The sequence below is a fragment of the Octopus bimaculoides genome, chromosome 5, assembly GCF_001194135.2.
Source record: "Octopus bimaculoides isolate UCB-OBI-ISO-001 chromosome 5, ASM119413v2, whole genome shotgun sequence".
Taxonomy (NCBI): Eukaryota; Metazoa; Mollusca; class Cephalopoda; order Octopoda; family Octopodidae; genus Octopus; species Octopus bimaculoides.
In genome coordinates this window covers 76235669-76253578 of record NC_068985.1, presented here as the reverse complement: position 1 = coordinate 76253578, position 17910 = coordinate 76235669, and the positions used below count along the sequence as shown (strand labels likewise).

At 36.6% G+C, this 17910-nt stretch overlaps 1 protein-coding gene across 1 annotated transcript in view; it reads right to left on the bottom strand.

Moving 5' to 3' along the window:
- LOC106873590 (cilia- and flagella-associated protein 44) overlaps positions 1-17910 on the bottom strand; it is a gene marked incomplete at its 3' end in the record, with an annotated part of 187418 nt that overhangs the window by 10124 nt on the left and 159384 nt on the right. The window contains exons 30-33 of the mRNA XM_014921024.2: positions 5111-5287; positions 4339-4535; positions 2694-2919; positions 1414-1548 (exon numbers count right to left, since the gene is read on the bottom strand). Coding sequence (XP_014776510.1) covers positions 1414-1548; positions 2694-2919; positions 4339-4535; positions 5111-5287 — 735 coding nt within the window. The remainder of the gene's footprint in view (positions 1-1413; positions 1549-2693; positions 2920-4338; positions 4536-5110; positions 5288-17910) is intronic.

Genomic DNA, 17910 nt, shown 5'->3' with positions numbered 1-17910 from the left:
ATATATATATATATATATATATATATATATATAAATGTTGTATGATTGTATGCATGAATGTTTGCCTTTGTGATTTATCTCCACTATCCACTGATTGGCAACCAGTGTTGGTTTATTTACATCACTGTAACTTAGCAGTTTAGAAAAGACGCTTAAATATAAGTATTGAAGCTGATTTGTTTGACTAAACCTTTCAAGGCAGTGCCCAAGCATGGCTGCTGTCCAATGACTAAAGCAAGTAAAAGATAAGTGATAAAAGATACACATAATTTGTCTTTGTTTATAGCACTTTTGTTATTAATGGTACTTATGAGCAGATTTAGAGAAGCCTCTAAGACTTAGAGAAGAAAGAGATCTGACCTAAATAACTGCAACCAAGTAAAATACTACTACAGGCACCTAAAGGACCAGATAATGTAAGAGATTAAGCCTACCATTTCCACTTTATTAGATTATTCATAAACACTATGAAATGGATACCGCTGTAAAATGACACCACACCATATGCCTGAGAAAATTGCAGAGTAAGTTGGAGTGACAGCTTAAAATGCAGAGTACTTAGAATCAATTATGAAGTCTTAACCAACAAATGTGTATCTGCACTACCATTGTTATCATCATTATTATTTTCGCCATTGTTTACAACAGCAGCCTGAGTATTTGCAACCATATTGTTAAGCCATTTCATGCTACCACTAATAGAATAAAGAATATCCTTTACTTTCAATATTTATCTCATTTCTTCCTGAGAAAAATAAGTACCATAGGGAGGTACAGTTCAGTTCTGTAAACAAGTTATGCCTGGACACTGAGCAACTGATCATTATTTCATTGGATTGCAAGAAAGAAATCTAATTCTCCAATGAGAAAACCCTTGAAAGAAAGCAAATATATCAGTGAAATATGTTTAGTGAATGTTAAATCTCTGAGCGAGGTATTAACAGTAACTGCACGGCAAGGTGAAGTATATTTGCCACTTAAATGTGGCTGACCCCTAAGGGTGGATGTTACTGTTGCTTTTAGACCCAGGAGAACATCTTCTCCAGCTGGCTATCGACACACATCTGTTTCCTGTCTATATTTGCAAAGGGAAGTCATCCTTCCCATCTCGATCTGCGATACATACAGATGGGAAGGATGACTTCCCTTTGCAAATATAGACAGGAAACAGATGTGTGTCGATAGCCAGCTGGAGAAGATGTTCTCCTGGGGCTAAAAGCAACAGTAACATCCACCTTTAGGGGTCAGCCACATTTAAGTGGCAAATATTTTTAGTGAACTTTTACAAATTACATTTTGCATGTAAGGCCTGTCAGTCTAAGGATGTTCGTAGCTACTTCATTCCAGTTTCACTGTTTCTATTTCTACCTTTGGTTAACTATCAACAAAGTAAGAGAACACAAGATGACTTACTAGATTCTTCTGCCTTGAACCCAGTCTGGCTTCTAACAGATGTTGTTCTTCCAGTAATATTCGTAACTGCCCAGTAAGATCTGTATTTTCTTTTGTCACTGCTGATATATCACGCTTCAGCTGCATTATATTTTCCTTAATGACAAAAAGAAAAAAGAAAGAAAGAAAGAAAGAAAAAACGTTAAAGTAACAAAAATGGCAGCAGACGAATTGATTAGATAATAAGCTTTCAAATGTATTTACACATTGAGAAAGAAAAGTTCACTTTGTTCGATGCTACTAGGGAAGAAGCTGGTTGGTGACATGCTACTTTGGACATCCCAACATGGTCATAATTGCATTGGTTATCTAATGAAGTCATACATCAATCAGTTAGCAGAAATCAGTGGATGTTGCTGAAAGAATCTATCACATGCCATAGAAGATTGAGATAAATGAAGGATCAGGTTCATGCAAATTAGAACAAGTTCAACTCAATGATGGTGAAGCAACTAATTAAAATTGCTTGTTGCTTTTGCCTTCTTTGGTCAATCTTGCAAATGTTCCAAAGTACACAATATGCAAGTGCATTATTTCATAAGATAACAGAGGAAATTCAGTGGAGCATCTGTCATTAAGTTCATCTTTATAGCAGCTGTATTTGTGGTTTTATATTCATTCTAAATTATTTTATATGTCTGGTCTACATTTCCATTGTCATACAAAGTTTACGACATTGTAATTTTCAAAACTGGGAATGAAATGTCTCAGAGACTAACTAGAAAAGCACCTGGAAAGCCTCTTCATTTGAGAAACAACGAAAAAGACTTAACATTATGACAATGTAGATTTCAAGTGATATTGTAGCTGCTAAAGAATAAAGAACTATGAAAATACAAGAGTAAGCTGCCCACAAAAGATGTACCTAAACCATAACCTCCTAGCTGTACTTCTACAACACATAAAAGAGAATTCTTTATTCACCATCATATGTAATTCTCCAACATTTATGAAGCATACCAAATCATCATCATCATTATCTTTTAATGTCCATTTTCCATACTGGCATGGGTTGGATGGTTTGATCAGAGCTGGTGAGCAGAAGAGTTGCACCAAGTTCCAATCTGACTTGAGTTGGTTTCTATGGCAGGATGCCCTTCCTAACGCCAACCACTCAACAGTGTGTGCTGGGTGCTTATAACATGGCACTATCACAAGTGCTTTTACATGGTGCCAGACTTGGCATAATAAACTCATCATAAACAAAATGATTTGAGAGATAAAAAAATCTAAGGTGTTACCCTCTCTTTACATCTGTTTGCTCTCAATTGGTGTTCTGTTTGGTGTGCCCTTTCCTCAAGTTCAGCATTGGTTCTATGCACTGTTACTGTTTCAACAGTTTCCATGTCAACAAGCCGACCAAACTTATCTTCTATCATCTTGTTACAAGTGTCTTCTAGTTGACCTATTATTTGTTCAAACTGTCTTTTGTCTCTTAGAAGTTGGCAGTGTTTTAGACGTTCTTCTCTGTAATAAAGTTCAAATTCACAATCAGCCTTTTAGTTCCTTCCCATTATTTTAATGCTGTCATGGGTTTCTGCCAGTACTATTATGTAAACTTGATAACATCATATTTTGCTAATACACATTTATAAGTACTGTTCATAATATGTTCTATTAGTAATATCATTTATATCATGCCAATATTATCATGTTCCAAATATTATCTTGTATTTTTTTAAGGCAGAAAGCTGGCAGAGTTGTTAGCATGCTGGGCAAAATGTTTAGCAGCATTACATTCTGAGTTCAAATTCCATCTTGACTTTGCTTATCATCCCTTTCAAGGTTGATAAAATAAGTACTAGTAAAACACTGGGGTTAATGTAATTGACTAACCCCCTCACTCGGAATTGCTGGCCTTGTTCCAAAATATGAAAACAATATTATCTTGTATTTTATCAATTCTATAAAGTTTTTACACTTAATAATAAAAATTATGATGATTATTATACCATCAACCAATATTTATGCTATGAAATATAAATTTAAGATTGTAGTAACATAAAACTGTCTTCCTGGTATCAAAGAATTTTCTTTTCTAACAGTGAAGAGTATCACAGTCAACACATTTTCTCTCTACTGCTGTGCTAGAAAAAACTATAAGTGACAACAGAGAAAAATAGTTAAAACAGTAACACCAAATAGGGTTTCTAGAGAGGCTTATATGTTTCAGTCATTAGACTACAGTCATGCTGGGACACCACCTTGAAAAATTTCTAACTCCAGTACTTTTATTTTCCTCAGCTTAGTACTTACTCTATCAGTCTTTTTTGCTAAACCACTAAGTTTCAGGGATGTAAACACACCACACTGGCTGTCAAGTGGTGGACAAATGCAGATACACACACACACACAAATGCATATACATGAGGAGATGCAGAGAAATTCCTGGCTTTGAGTTAAAGAAAATACAGGAGGATCAGTTAAATATGATTTTATTCAACATATTCTCCTCTCAGATTCACACTTATAGCAGTAATCCTTCAGTTTTTCTAAGTCCTGTAAAAAAAGACTCAGAAGGTTGGACCTCCAACCAGATCTCTCACAATATCCTTTAAACCAGGAACTTTTCAGCACCCCATTGGGCTTCTTTTAGTTTTTGTCAACCAAATCTGCTCACAAGGTTTTGTTTGACCTGAAGCTATAGTAGAATACACTTGCCCAAAGTGCCATGCAGCTGGACTGAACTCACCACCATGTTGTTAGGAAGCGAGCTTCTTACCACACAACCACTCCTGCATCTATGAATAAGTATTTCTCATTTTTATTAAGAATTAAGTAGTACTACTAATGTTAAATGCTAAGTTGGACATAGAAATGTCCATACCTCAAAGTGGACATTTTGAAGGGCCAGAAAAATGACATTTAAAAAAAATTAATGCTTACTGTTTGTTTCTTTTTTGTTGATTCTTTTCAGCTTGAAGTTCTTTAATTCTGCTGTTCAAATTTAGAATCTGATTATTTCTGAAAACCAAAGCCTTTGATATATCGTGAGGGAATTTCTTACCAACAGTGTATTGAATTTGTTGCAGGAGTAAAGTTACTGTTACATCCAGTTCATTCAATTTACGTTGTTTTTCTAACTGAAATGGAGGAAGACACAAGAAAATGGCAAATTAAAAATCTGATGTTTATAAACACCATAACCACTGCAATTATTGAGTTAACAACACCTAATAATTTCTTGCTATGATCAATACTCAAGATCATTGATTCTCTACATTTCCACTATGATTTAAATATATTTCTAATGCAAAGATATTGAAAATCTCCTCACATGGGTCCTCACAATGTATTTATGTAGAATTATGTTTTAATTTGGGAAATACTTACATCAAAACTTTTCTAATGCGACCACAAACTCAGGGAGATGATTTTTTTTATCCATATACACCAGTGTTTCAGATCAAAGAAGAACATTCATCAAAGACAATTCAAAATCTGAATGAACCTCCATTACATTGGACAAGAATCACATTTCAAAAATATCTGCTTAATCCATGAAAATTGCTTTCTGACCGTCTGTAGAATTTTCAAAGAAGGTACCATTTATGACTGAACCTAAAGCCACATGGTTGAGAAATAAACAAAATGTGTCCTCAGAAATGCTTCATTAAGCTCTAGACAGAATTGGGTGAACCTTTTTAAAACAACTTACCTGAAAAGCTTCCAAATCATTTTGTGCTTTCTCCAGAGAGGTATTGATAACTTTAGCCTTTTTGTTTAAAGCATCTATATCCTTTTTGAATGTTTCCTGGTTTTTCCTTTCTTCCATTAATTGATCTTCAATATCAAGTCGTTTTTCACGCATTGTGCAAGTGGTGTCATAAAGTGCCTACAATGACATACCAAAATTATAAAATACTTCAGGATAGTCAATATTTATTTCACAATCATTCTCCCAAAAGCTATTAGTCCGTTTGTTAGTTTGGTCGTCCTGAACACTTCAGTGATTTCACATGAGTATGCCATGCATCATGGTTCCCCCATGCATATATTTAATTCATCAACATTTGGCATTCCACTGTTCTGAAGCAAGTTGTCAATATAGGTTAAATGATTTCTTCCCTTGTTGCTTCCCCACAAAAAGATATTAATGGTCATGTAATTTTAAACAGAGATATCTCAAAAGTAAACTATAGATATACCAGCAAAAAGACCTACCTCTAGGCAGTTTTCTGCTAGTTGGTTAATAATAATTACACATTTTACGGTAGTGATCTGGCCAAATTATTAATACATTGGGCAAAATGCTTAGCAGTATTTCATCTTTCTATACTTTCTGAGTTCAAATTCCACCAAGGTCAACTTTGCCTTTTATCCTTTTAGAGGTCAATAAAATAAGTACCAGTTGAACACTAGGGTTGATATGATCAACTAGTCCCCTCCCCTGAAATTCCTGGCCTTGTACCAAAATTTGAAGTCAGTATTTACCTATTGATTCCCAATATGAGTAATTTTTCTGATGTTACATCCAATCTTCCTTTGTATCCTTTATTCTTATAACAGTAATTATTTGCTCAGTAAATATTTCTTTCATTATTTCATCACAGTCTTAATCTCTCTTTTAAATAAACTCAAAGGTAGCCCACCTACATAGTCATTTAGCATGCCAGAAATAGCAGGGATTATGTAAGTATAGTCTAAGGTCTGTAACATCAAAAACCATATCAACAAATATATTTTTATTTTATTTTGTCTTTTCTTTTTCAAATCATGTCAATATTTCTGCAAAATTTCGTTTTATAAAAAAAAAATTATTCATTTAACAAATTCCAGAAGCACAGTTCATCATCAATAATCATCATTTAACCTCTTCCTTCCATGCTGGCATGGGTTGAATGGTTTGACAGGAGCTGGCCAAACAGAAGCCTGCACCATACTTCTGTGTCTTTTTTTATGGCTGGATGCCCTTCCTAACATCAACCACCCTGCAGGGTGGGCTGAATGCTTTTTACATGGCACCAGCACAGGCGAGTTCAGTTTTGGCATGGTTTTTACAGTTAGATGCCCTTCTAAATGCCAACCACTTTACAATGTAGATTGGATGCCGTTTAAGTGGCACCAGCGCTGGCAGGGTCACAGTTAACTAGCAGGGAATAATGGCTCTGCCCATAAGATGGCAGAACATATTGGAATGAAACAGCAATTATATCATTGATTGAACAAATTACTTTATGTTTAAAACTTGTGTCTTATTTTTGCTTAAAAAGTCAAATGAACATTTTGGCCAACCTAATAAAAAGCACTTGCCCAGTGTGTTACACAGTGAGACTGAATAATAATAATAATAATAATAATAATAATAATAATAATAATAATAATAATGATTTCAAATTTTGGTACAAGGCCAGCAAGTTCAGAGAATGAGGTAAGTCAGTTACATTGACTCCAGTGTTCAAACTGGTACTTGTTTTTATTGACCCCAAAAGGATGAAAGGCAGAGTTGACCTCAGCAGAATTTGAACTCGGAATGTAAAGATGGACAAAATACCACTAAGCATTTTGCCCGGAGTGCTAATGATTCTACCAACTCACTAATAATAACAACAACAACAATAATGATAATAATAACGATAATAATAATAATAATAATAATAATAATGTGTTGTGGTTTGCTGCAAACCACAGCACATACCCAAGGCACACAGAGCTGCGCTCGGTAGTGAAGTGAAAGCACGTTATTAAAATAAAACTACTGAACAATAATAATAATAATAATAATAATAATAATAGCAATAATAATAATGGTTTTAAATTTCAGCACAAGGTCAGCAATTTTGCGGGAATGGGTAAGCCAATTACATCAACCTCAGAACTGAACTGATACTTATTTTATCAAGCCCAAAAGGATAAAAGGAAAAGTTAACCTTGGTGGAAGTTAAACTCAGAACATAAAGACAAACAAAATGGTGAAGTAGTTGTATGCTGTCAACTTAATGTGACAGTTCCCTGAAGGGAATAATACTACTGTTGGTTAGACCTAGGAAGCTGCACCTCTTCCTGTCGGCCTTGACACATTTCCTTATGTCTCCCCCTTGTAAACATAAGGACACAGAAAATGTGTCAAGGCCGACAGGAAGCAGGGCAGCTTCCTAGGTCTAACCAACAGTAGTATTATTCCCTTCAGGGGACTGTCACATTAAGTTGACAGCATACAACTACTTCATCGTATCACTACTGCATAAATCTCTCTGAGAGATTTAGAAATGTATTATTTCTAAAACAAAACGGTGCTAAGCATTTTGCCCAACATGCTAATGGTTCTGCCAGCTAACAACCTTATTACTAATAATAATAATGGCTTATCATTTAGGAACAAGGCCAACATTTTTGAGTGGAGGGGACTAGTTGATACTATTGACACCAATTTTCTATAGGAAGATTTTCTATCTCCTTTGCCGTGAGAGGATGAAAGCTAAATTGGCCTTGGAAAGAGTTGAATCCAGGATGTAAAAAGTCAAAATAAATTACATAAAACAATTTTTGGATGCTATAACAATTCTGGCAGCTCACTAAGAATTATAATTGTTTCCAATATAGGTACAAAACCAGGATAAAAAAAAAACAGGATGAAAGGCAAAGTTGACCTTGGAAAGATTTGAACTCAGAAGTTTTCAGACTTTTTCTGGAGAGACATTTATTAATTTCAAAGAAGTGCAAAACTATAATCTCCTTCAAAGTAAGGTCCTCTGATTGTCATGCTCTTGTAGTGCTCCAGTCTCTTCGTGAAGGCCCCATAAAAGTCCTCCAAAGCTAAGGCATCTAGGACCCTTACCACAACCTCCCTCATCTTCAAAATGACTGCTCCTGCAGTTCTTCTTCACATTAGAAAACAACCAAAAGTCACAAGGAGCAAAATCTGGACTGTAGGGAGAGTAAGATACAGTTTTGATGCCCATCTCTGTCAAGTAGTTGGTTACCAGGATGCTTTTCATTGAGCACTGTGGGAACAAACTTTGTACAAATGTTGGACATGATCAGAACTTCATGAATAATTCTGTGCACAGTTACCACACCAACTCTAAGTTGTAAGCTTATTGTCTTTATAGATATGTGATGATCTTCATCCACAAAATTGCAAATTTTATCAAATAGCTCTGACGTTTTGATGTTACACTCCCTTCTACACTTCTCATCAGTTCTCACCTCCTCTCTACTGTCCTTAAACCTCTTGTGCCAGCAAAAACCAAAAAAAAAAAAAAATTAATCCATAAGCTCTATGGAGTATTTCATTAATTACTGTAGTTTTTTTGCCTTGTTTAACACAAAATTTTGTTGCCCAGTGAGCTTCCAAATTGTCTTCACATCCAGACTACATTCTATAAACTAGTCAGCTGTGACAAGTAGTGTTTAGTAGAATGTGTTCAAAGAGCTGTTACAGCCATTTCCTTCAATCTGGGATAGCAAAAGTTGGCAGGTCAACTTATTTGATGTATAGTAATGATATATTAAAATTACAATAATTCAGGATAGGTATAACTACCTCTCCTAACATGTCTCAAACTTATGGAATGCATCTTATAGCCAAAACAAGCATCCCAAAGCATTTTTTTCAACATTTAATGATTCCACTCATCCACTGTCCCCAAAATACCTATTTCTAACATAAACAAAAGCCCAGAAATTTGGCAGGAGGGGAAAAATCAACAGTGATAATTAATTATATAAACCTCTACTTTATTTTATTGACCAAGTAAGAATGAAAAAAGTTGACCTTGACAAGATTTGAATCCACAGAAACCAAAAGGTTTTGTTTTCAAAACTTAGACAATTCTGCCAGCCCACCACACTCAATAATTTCTAATAGAAGCATAAAGCTAGCAGTTTTGGAAAGGCCAATATATTATATCAAAACCTCACTACACGCACACTTCAGTATTTCAATGGTACATATTTTATTGACTTTGGAAAGATGAAAGACAAAGTCAACTTTGACAAGACTGAACTCAAAATGTAAAATGATGTACATAAATAAAGACAACAGCAACGACAACAACTGCAGCAAGAGCTGTAATATATTTGTCTCCTGTTCTAACCAGTTGTACTGAATCATAATATTGGTTTCAAATTTTGGCTCAGGGCTAGCAATTTAAGAGGAAGAGCTAAGTTGATTACATCAGCTCCAATGTTCAGCTGGTACTTATTTACTGACCCTGAAAGGATGAAAGGTGAAGGTGATCCGGTGGCAATTGAACTCAGAATGTAAAGATGAACAAAATACCACTGGGCATTTTGCCTGGTGTGCTAACGATTCTGCCAGCTCACCACCTTAAAAAGTGAGATGCTTACAGCCCCCAGTTTTCCCAAGCAGTCACCCATCTAAGTACTAACTAGGCTCGACATTGCTTAACTTTGGTGATTAGTCAAGAATCAATGCATTTAACATGATTTGGCCAAAAGCATGCAGAATCATAATATAAATATAAACTAACAACAAGACAAGCATCTACAAGCATCAACAAATGGCAAGAAATATCAACCAAATTTCCCTTATATTTTATCCCTTGATTTTATAAAAGTGAACCACACATATTATCTTATTTGATTCAAGCTACTTTAAAAAGACAGGATGGTCAAAGCTGGAATGCCTTTGATAATAGGTCAGCTTGGTTAGAGTTGTTTGAGACTAAACAATTTCTACTAAAACAACAACCACATAATTCATCCGTACTGACAAAAGCCGATCAATAAAAAGAAAAGCAGTCTCCTATATATCCTCCTTTCTCTTGAAATACAATAAAATTATGTTAACATCTAGAAATGATAAACCACATGCAACAGTTTGTCTCCACTGTTAAACACAGCTTTCAGACATTGCATTATTTACCATAATTGATGGATTAGAGAATGTTTAATAAATGGATTATTTACCATATGAAATGGATTCAACATAAAGTTATAACCACCATTTTTTATGTTCTAACCTTGACAGACATAATCAAAATCATTAATTATTATTCTGCTGTAGCTGTTTGACAAAATATGCAACATATAGCAACATATATACTACCATACAATGTGATGGCCTCGGCAAATTGCAAGTATTTCTATATTCGACATTCAACAATTTCAGATTTTGTCACTTTGACATGTTGACATATTTCCTTTTTGGCATAAACAAGTGAAAACAAGCAAGATTTAGCAGGTTCTCTCAACTTTCATATTGTAAGTGAAAACAAATCTTTTGAAAATTCAAAGACACCCAAAGATTGTGGGGTACCCCTCCCCCTCTGCCTCCTCATCATCATGATTAACGTCATCATCATCCCATTACCACCACCACTACCACCACCATTGACACCATTATCAGAATATCATAGAACCAAGAAAGGCGGTGACCTGGCAGAAACGTTAGCATGCTGGGTGAAATGCTTAGCGGTATTTCGTCTGCCGTTACATTCTGAGTTCAAATTCCGCCGAAGTCGACTTTGCCTTTCATCCTTTCGGGGTCGATAAATTTAAGTACCAGTTACGCACTGGGGTCGATGTAATCGACTTAACCCATTTGTCTGTCCTTGTTTGTTCCCTCTATGTTTAGCCCCTTGTAGGCAATAAAGAAATAAGAACCAAGAAACCAAATAGATTTTGAAGTAAATTTTCTCCCAGTGTTGTGAAAGATGGTTGGGACAAATTATAATAAAATATACCTAAGAGAGAGAGAAAGAGAGAGAGAGAGGACAGGGAAGAAATCTAACAAGGTATTAGAAATTTCCCACAGTAGTTCACCCTGACTGGTGAGATTTGAACTCTGAATATAAAGAGCCAGAAGAAGTATCTCAAAGCATCTTTTCTTACATATAATCATGTCTTGTGCCTACACTTCAACCCAAATGTTTTTAGTCCAAAGTCCTATCTTTTTCTTCTTTCCCTAGTTTCAGTCATCTGAGTGCAGCCATGCTGGGGCACTGCCTTGAAGAATTTTTAGCCAAATGAATCACCTTCAGTACTTATTCATTTCTTAAGTCTGGTTCTTTTGCCAAACTGCTAAGCTATAGGGATGTAAATACATCAACACCGGTTGTCAAACAGTGGTGAAGAACAAACAGATACAAAGACACACACATGCACACACAACCTCACACACACAAACACACAACCTCACACACACAAACACTATATATATATATATATCATCATCATCGTCGTTTAACGTCCGCTTTCCATGCTAGCATGGGTTGGACGATTTGACTGAGGACTGGTGACATATATTTCGGTGTGATATACAACGGGTTTCTTTCACTGACAAAACTTTGGTCAGCCTGAGGCTATAGTAGAAGATGCATGCACAAGGTGCCAAACAGTGGGACTGAGTCTGGAACCATGTAGTTTGGAAGCAAGCTTCTTACTACACAGCCATGCCTGCACCCGAGAACAAATACTTTTCAAATTTTGTTTCATTGCAACTAATTTCAATATTCATTACCACATTGCACAAAAGTGTCTACCGGGCTTACTGATTTGCTGCTCATTGCTGAAATTCAATGCTTCATTAACTCTTTTGATACCAACCCAGCTGAAACTGCCTCTGGCTCTGTAGTATAAATGTCTTGTTTTCATAAGTGCTGAATAAAAATCTCCCACCAAACCTTAGTTACAGTTTATGTTCCTAATGCTAGCTTAATGGTAACTAAGTTGTTTTACTAAATTCTTTGTTATATTTAAAATCAATTGAAAGAAACACAGAGCATCTCAAAATAAATACGGTAATGAAAGGTTTAATTGTTTGTTATCCCAGATGTACCTAATTCCATTTTAAATCAATGCCTTTTTATCGTTATCATTATTATCATTATAACCATCATCACTTTCACCACCACTGCAATAAGTCATGTGAAGGCAAGTGGCTTAGTGCTTAGGGTATTTGGCTTATGATCGTCCATTTAAGGGATTTTCGACAAATAAATATATAATTTCAGAATCAGATTTAAGAATATCACATGAGCTATTTGTTCAATTGATATATAACTAATGATATTACACAGATGTTTCCTTAAATATAGGGAAGAGCGGGGATAATTAGTTCCAATTTCCTATGTACTGTACATCCATGTTAACTCGGTGGTCGTGAGATGAAGTGCTGTAACGAAAACTACTTTATCTCTCTGCTTCAGAATGTCAACTGGTAGCTGTTAGGTCAAGATAATATAAAAGATATTTGGAAATTAGTTCTCAAAAAGACAAAAAAAGGTGATACAAATGGATTAGGATTTGAGCACATCATATCATGAATTTACATCATATATTAATATATTAACATGCATTTTTCTTTATTCCACCGAAATCGACTTTACCTTTCATCCTTTTGGGGTTGATAAATTAAGTACCAGTTACATACTTAATTTATCTAATCGACTGGCCCCCTCCCCCAAAATTTCAGGCCTTGTGCCTAGAATAGAAAAGAATATTTATATGTATTTTTCTTTGTATAATTATGCATTTAAAAAAAAAACATCCAGCATAAACTGAAAGAACACTTACTACATTTAAATGGAGTATAAAATATATTTTTGAAAGAGAAAGGTTGACAAAGTTTGTCACTGATTTCCTTCATCAAACTGTGAGTTCTGTTGTCTTGGATACTGGTTACAGGGTGTCAGTGCTAAATTTGACAGTTTTCACAAAAGGAAAAGAAAACACAATATCATCGTTTAACAGCCATCTCTCATGCATGCATGGGTAGGATGGTTGACAGGAGCTAACCAGGTAGAAGGCTGCACCAGGCTACTATGTCTGTTTTGGCAGGATTTTTATGGTTGGATGCCCTTCCTAACACCAACCACTCTGCAGAGTGGACTCAGTGCTTTTTACATGGCACTAGCATAGGCGAGTTCAGTTTTGGCATGACTTTTACAGCTGGATACCCTTCCAAATGCCAACAACTTAGTATTCCCATCCAAAAATAAAAGTATTTTGGAATATCAAAAAATTTCAACTAGATTATGATTGGAAAATAACAGCTTACATAAAGTAGCAACCCTCAACTTCCACCATGGATTCAAGATGGCTCAAGAAACTGGTACATGCATATGTCACTGTTTCCCTGGGAAGATCTTTGAATACCTCCTTGATCTTTGGCAAACAGCTTGGCCTTGGTGTCACAGGCAGAGTGGTTGATATCTTTCTCAACTGTGCACCACACATAGTAATCCATAGGATTACAATCAGGGGAATTAAGAGGCCAGAAATCGGGTCTGGTGCAGTCGTGGGAATTCTCCGCCAACCATTTCTGACTCTTTCTGGAGGTATGGCAAGGAGCTAAACCCTACAGCCACACACAGCCTTCTAGCAGCAACCCTCTCCAGTTAGAGTTTGACTACAGTCTCCAGCAGTTTCCATATAGTCATCTGAGTTGAGCCTAAAACTCTGTTTAATGATGTGAGACAGCATTATGTCACTGGGGACGTTTAGGGGAACTTGATTTTCTCTGATATGTCATATCTTACAGCCTTTACAATATTCAAAGAGCATTGAGCAGTAGTCATGATGCCAACGTTTTGGAACGAATCATCATGATACAGGTAACTCTTTTTATATATTCAGATGGCTTCCAGTACTGCATATCAGCAAACTTTTTCTCAACTACAACTTTAATTTTTATGCTCACCAATGCTGTTGACTGTTCACCAATATATCAAGCTATTCTTGAAAAAAGGAGACATAAAAAATTTTTCATCCCAAACATCCTGTATATATGCTTGGCTCTCTCATGTTGGTGAAGGGTAATTATTGCCTTACAGGCAGTGTCTATAAAGCCATGCAATATTGAACTGAGAGATTTGTATTATTCTTAGCTGGCACTAGGGCATTTGAGAGCCAAAATAAAGGGACAAAAGAAAAGAGTAAACTATCTTTAAATGGAGTCGGAACATTTGTAAGGATGTAAAGAAAGAGGATAAAATCTGAGATAGTGGAGTGAAATATTAGTGACAGAATTTTACAAAAATATTTTTGAAAAAAAATATTCAGTGGTATTGGCTTTGTAAGGTGTTAGCTGGTTTCCACTAGTCATATTTTGAGCAGAAAAAAGAAGTACCTGTAGGAGTTAAAGCAATGTACTTAAGGGTCAAGAGGTTAAGAGTCTTTCTTGAGCCTAGAAGCTCATTTGGTCAAAGCTTATCCAGTTTTTATTGAGTTTAAGCAGCTGACTGTAAAAAACTTCTCTCTAAACTGTATGCTAGTCTGTTGCAGGGTTAAATTCCAAATGCCATTGGTTCTCAGTAGAGTGGACTAATGAACAAGGCAGAATTAATATATATATATATATACCACTATAAACATACCCATACTACTAATCTAAGTTTGGCATACATTTTTTAAATGAACAATCATCATTACACATGCATGCATGTGTGTGCACACACACACACACACTTATACAATGGCTTTCCTTCAGTTTCTGCCTACCAAATCCACTCACAAGGCATTGGTTGCTCAAGGCTTTGAAGAAGACACACATGCAATGTCACACAGTGGGATTGAACTTCGAGTTATGTGGTTGGGAAACAAGTTTCTTGTCCAATGCACTAATGACTCTGCTAGCTTATTGCAAGAATAAACATTAACATCAGTTTGCAGAGGTATCTGAAAAGAATCTCAGCAGAATGGCTGAGATTTTTGGATATTTGGACTTGCAGGAGGACATGTATGGACCAAAAACATGATGTGATTATAAGGTTAGTGGAAGAAGGTTGAAATGGGTATCAGATGGGATTAGTTCCTGCACTGTTAGGAAAACTAATTCCTGGTTGTGATTGGTGAAGTATTTGATAGTTTCCAGTGAAACTATTGTTGAATTTGGTAAAGCAATTATCTGTAGAAGTCAATATACTAGAGCCCCGTGGCACAATTTTCATCAGTCAAAAATATAGTTGTGGTGGCAGATTTTTTATTTACAATATGATGTAGCTGTGTGGTATAGGAGCTTGCTTCCCAACCATGTGGTCTTGGGTTCAGTCTCACTGTGCAGCACATTGGACAAGTTTTTTCCACTATAGCCCCAGGCTGATCAGAGCCTTTCGAGTGGATTTGGTTGAAGGGAACTGAAAGAAGCCCATCATGTGTGCGTGTTTGTCTTTTTATGCATGCATGTGTGTGCGCATGCGCGCGTGTGTGTATGTACATGTGTGTGTGTGTGCATGTGTATTTGTGTTTGTGTGTTTGCATATGTGTGTGTGTATGTGTGTGTCTACCCTTGTCTTGACATCATGCATTGGTTGTAAATGAGCATGTTGTTTGTTTCCAGTCTTCCATTAAAAATATGTCTTGCCATGGAAAAATATTACCTTGCTTGAAAACAGGTGAGGGCACCTGGCTGTTGAAAATTTGCTCAACAAATTCACTCCAACCCATTCAAACACGGAAAGGCAGACATCAAATGATGATGATGATGACCCCAGGGGGTCCATATAAGACTTTGGGGAGTCCACACAAGCAAAACAGCAAGCTGGGCCGACTGTAGTATTTTATGGGTCCATGAAAAAATTTTGCAGTAGATATATTTATCACAAGAAACAGCTGGGTTTCTTTCTCTAACATTTTACATAGTTCAACATACACAAGTTAAGGGTTAAAAAACAAAATAGGAACTTTGAAAGAAGCATGTATAAATCTAATGGCAATGGAGGTCCACCAGAATAGAATTGTAATCAAAGGGGTCCGTAGGTAAAAGATGGTTGAGAACCTCTGATATATATTAACAAGATAAACAAGAACCATACATCATTCTTTCTTCCATCACTCTCTTTCTTTCTCTAACTGTTTATCCACTCATTAGTGTTAGTAAGTGGAGGCGCAATGGCCCAGTGGTTAGGACAGCGGACTCGCGGTCATAGGATCACAGTTTCGATTCCCAGACCGAGTGTTGTGAGTGTTTATTGAGCGAAAACGCCTAAAGCTCCACGAGACTCCGGCAGGGGATGGTGGCGAACTCTGCTGTACTCTTCCACCACAACTTTCTCTCACTCTTACTTCCTGTTTCTGTTGTGCCTGTAATTGAAAGGGTCAGCCTTGTCACACTGTGTCACGCTGAATATCCCCAAGAACTACGTTAAGGGTACATGTGTCTGTGGAGTGCTCAGCCACTTGCACATTAATTTCATGAGCAGGCTGTTCCGTTGATCAGATCAACTGGAACCCTAGTCGTCGTAAGCGACGGAGTGCCAACAGTGTTAGTAAGAATGGAATTGATGGAGCCAATGCAAGTAAGAGAGGATTCTCTTTAGTTTTGCAAGGAGTGATACAACCCTTCTGGTGCCAGCAAACAAATGGAGACAACATGGCCTTGCTAAGGATTAGAACAAGATGATTTCTCTTGCATTAGTCTGACATTAGGTATACTCTGTACTAGGTATACTCAGCATTAGGTATACTATGTAAGATGGTTCATGATTTAAAGGGCATTCAACTACAGAAACTAAGCCAAAAGGTAACATATGGGAGAGCCATGACTTCTGACTCCTCTAAGCGAGCAATAACTCCATATATGATCTGAATTGAACTGTTAAGACATGTCCAACCCATGCCAGCATGGCAAATAGTTATAAAATGACAATAATGGCGACAATGATTATAACGATGGATGTTATAAACTATAAGACAAATGCATGTAAAAGCACTAAATAGTCATTTATGCATGAAATTGTCTGTAACTAAACAATTTCTTGTTTATTCTGTTATGTAAGCTTAGCACCAAGTTGCATGGATTGACTGATATAACTATGCCATTTGACATGGAATGAAATGTCATCTGGGAATTAGTTGTGGCTGCTTGGTATGGTGACATGACTTATAACAATCACCATCCTCAAAATTATCAACATAAGCAGCAGCAGTATCCGCCTCCACCACCTCTTCTTCCTCCTCCTCGTTCTTGTTGTTGTCATCATTATCATCATCCTCTTCATCATCCCTACCACCAACCTGACATGAAGATATTTACCACCATCAAAACTATCCCCACCACCACCAGCCGTGACAATCATTTAAGCACAGGTGTAGCTGTGTGGTAATAAGTTTGCTTCCCAACCTCATGGTTCTGTGTTCAGTCTCATTGCATGGCACTGTGCACAAAAAGTGTCTTCTATAGCCTCACACCAACCAATCCCTTCAAAATGGATTTGGTAGACGGAAACTGAAAGAAACCCATCACACACATATATATATATATATATGGGCGACACATGAAATCTTTCGAGCAGGATCGTTACCAGTGCCCCTGGACTGGCTCATGTGCGGGCGACACATGATATTTTTCAAGCGAGACCATTGCCAGTGCCCCTGGACTGGCTCTTGTGCGGGTGACACATGAGGTTTTTTGAGCGAGATCATTGCCGGTGCCCCTGGACTGGCTCATGTGCGGGTGACACATGAAATGTTTCGAGCGGGATCGTTGCCAGTGCCCCTGGACTGGCTCATGTGTGGGCGACACATGAAATCTTTCGAGCGACATCGTTGCCA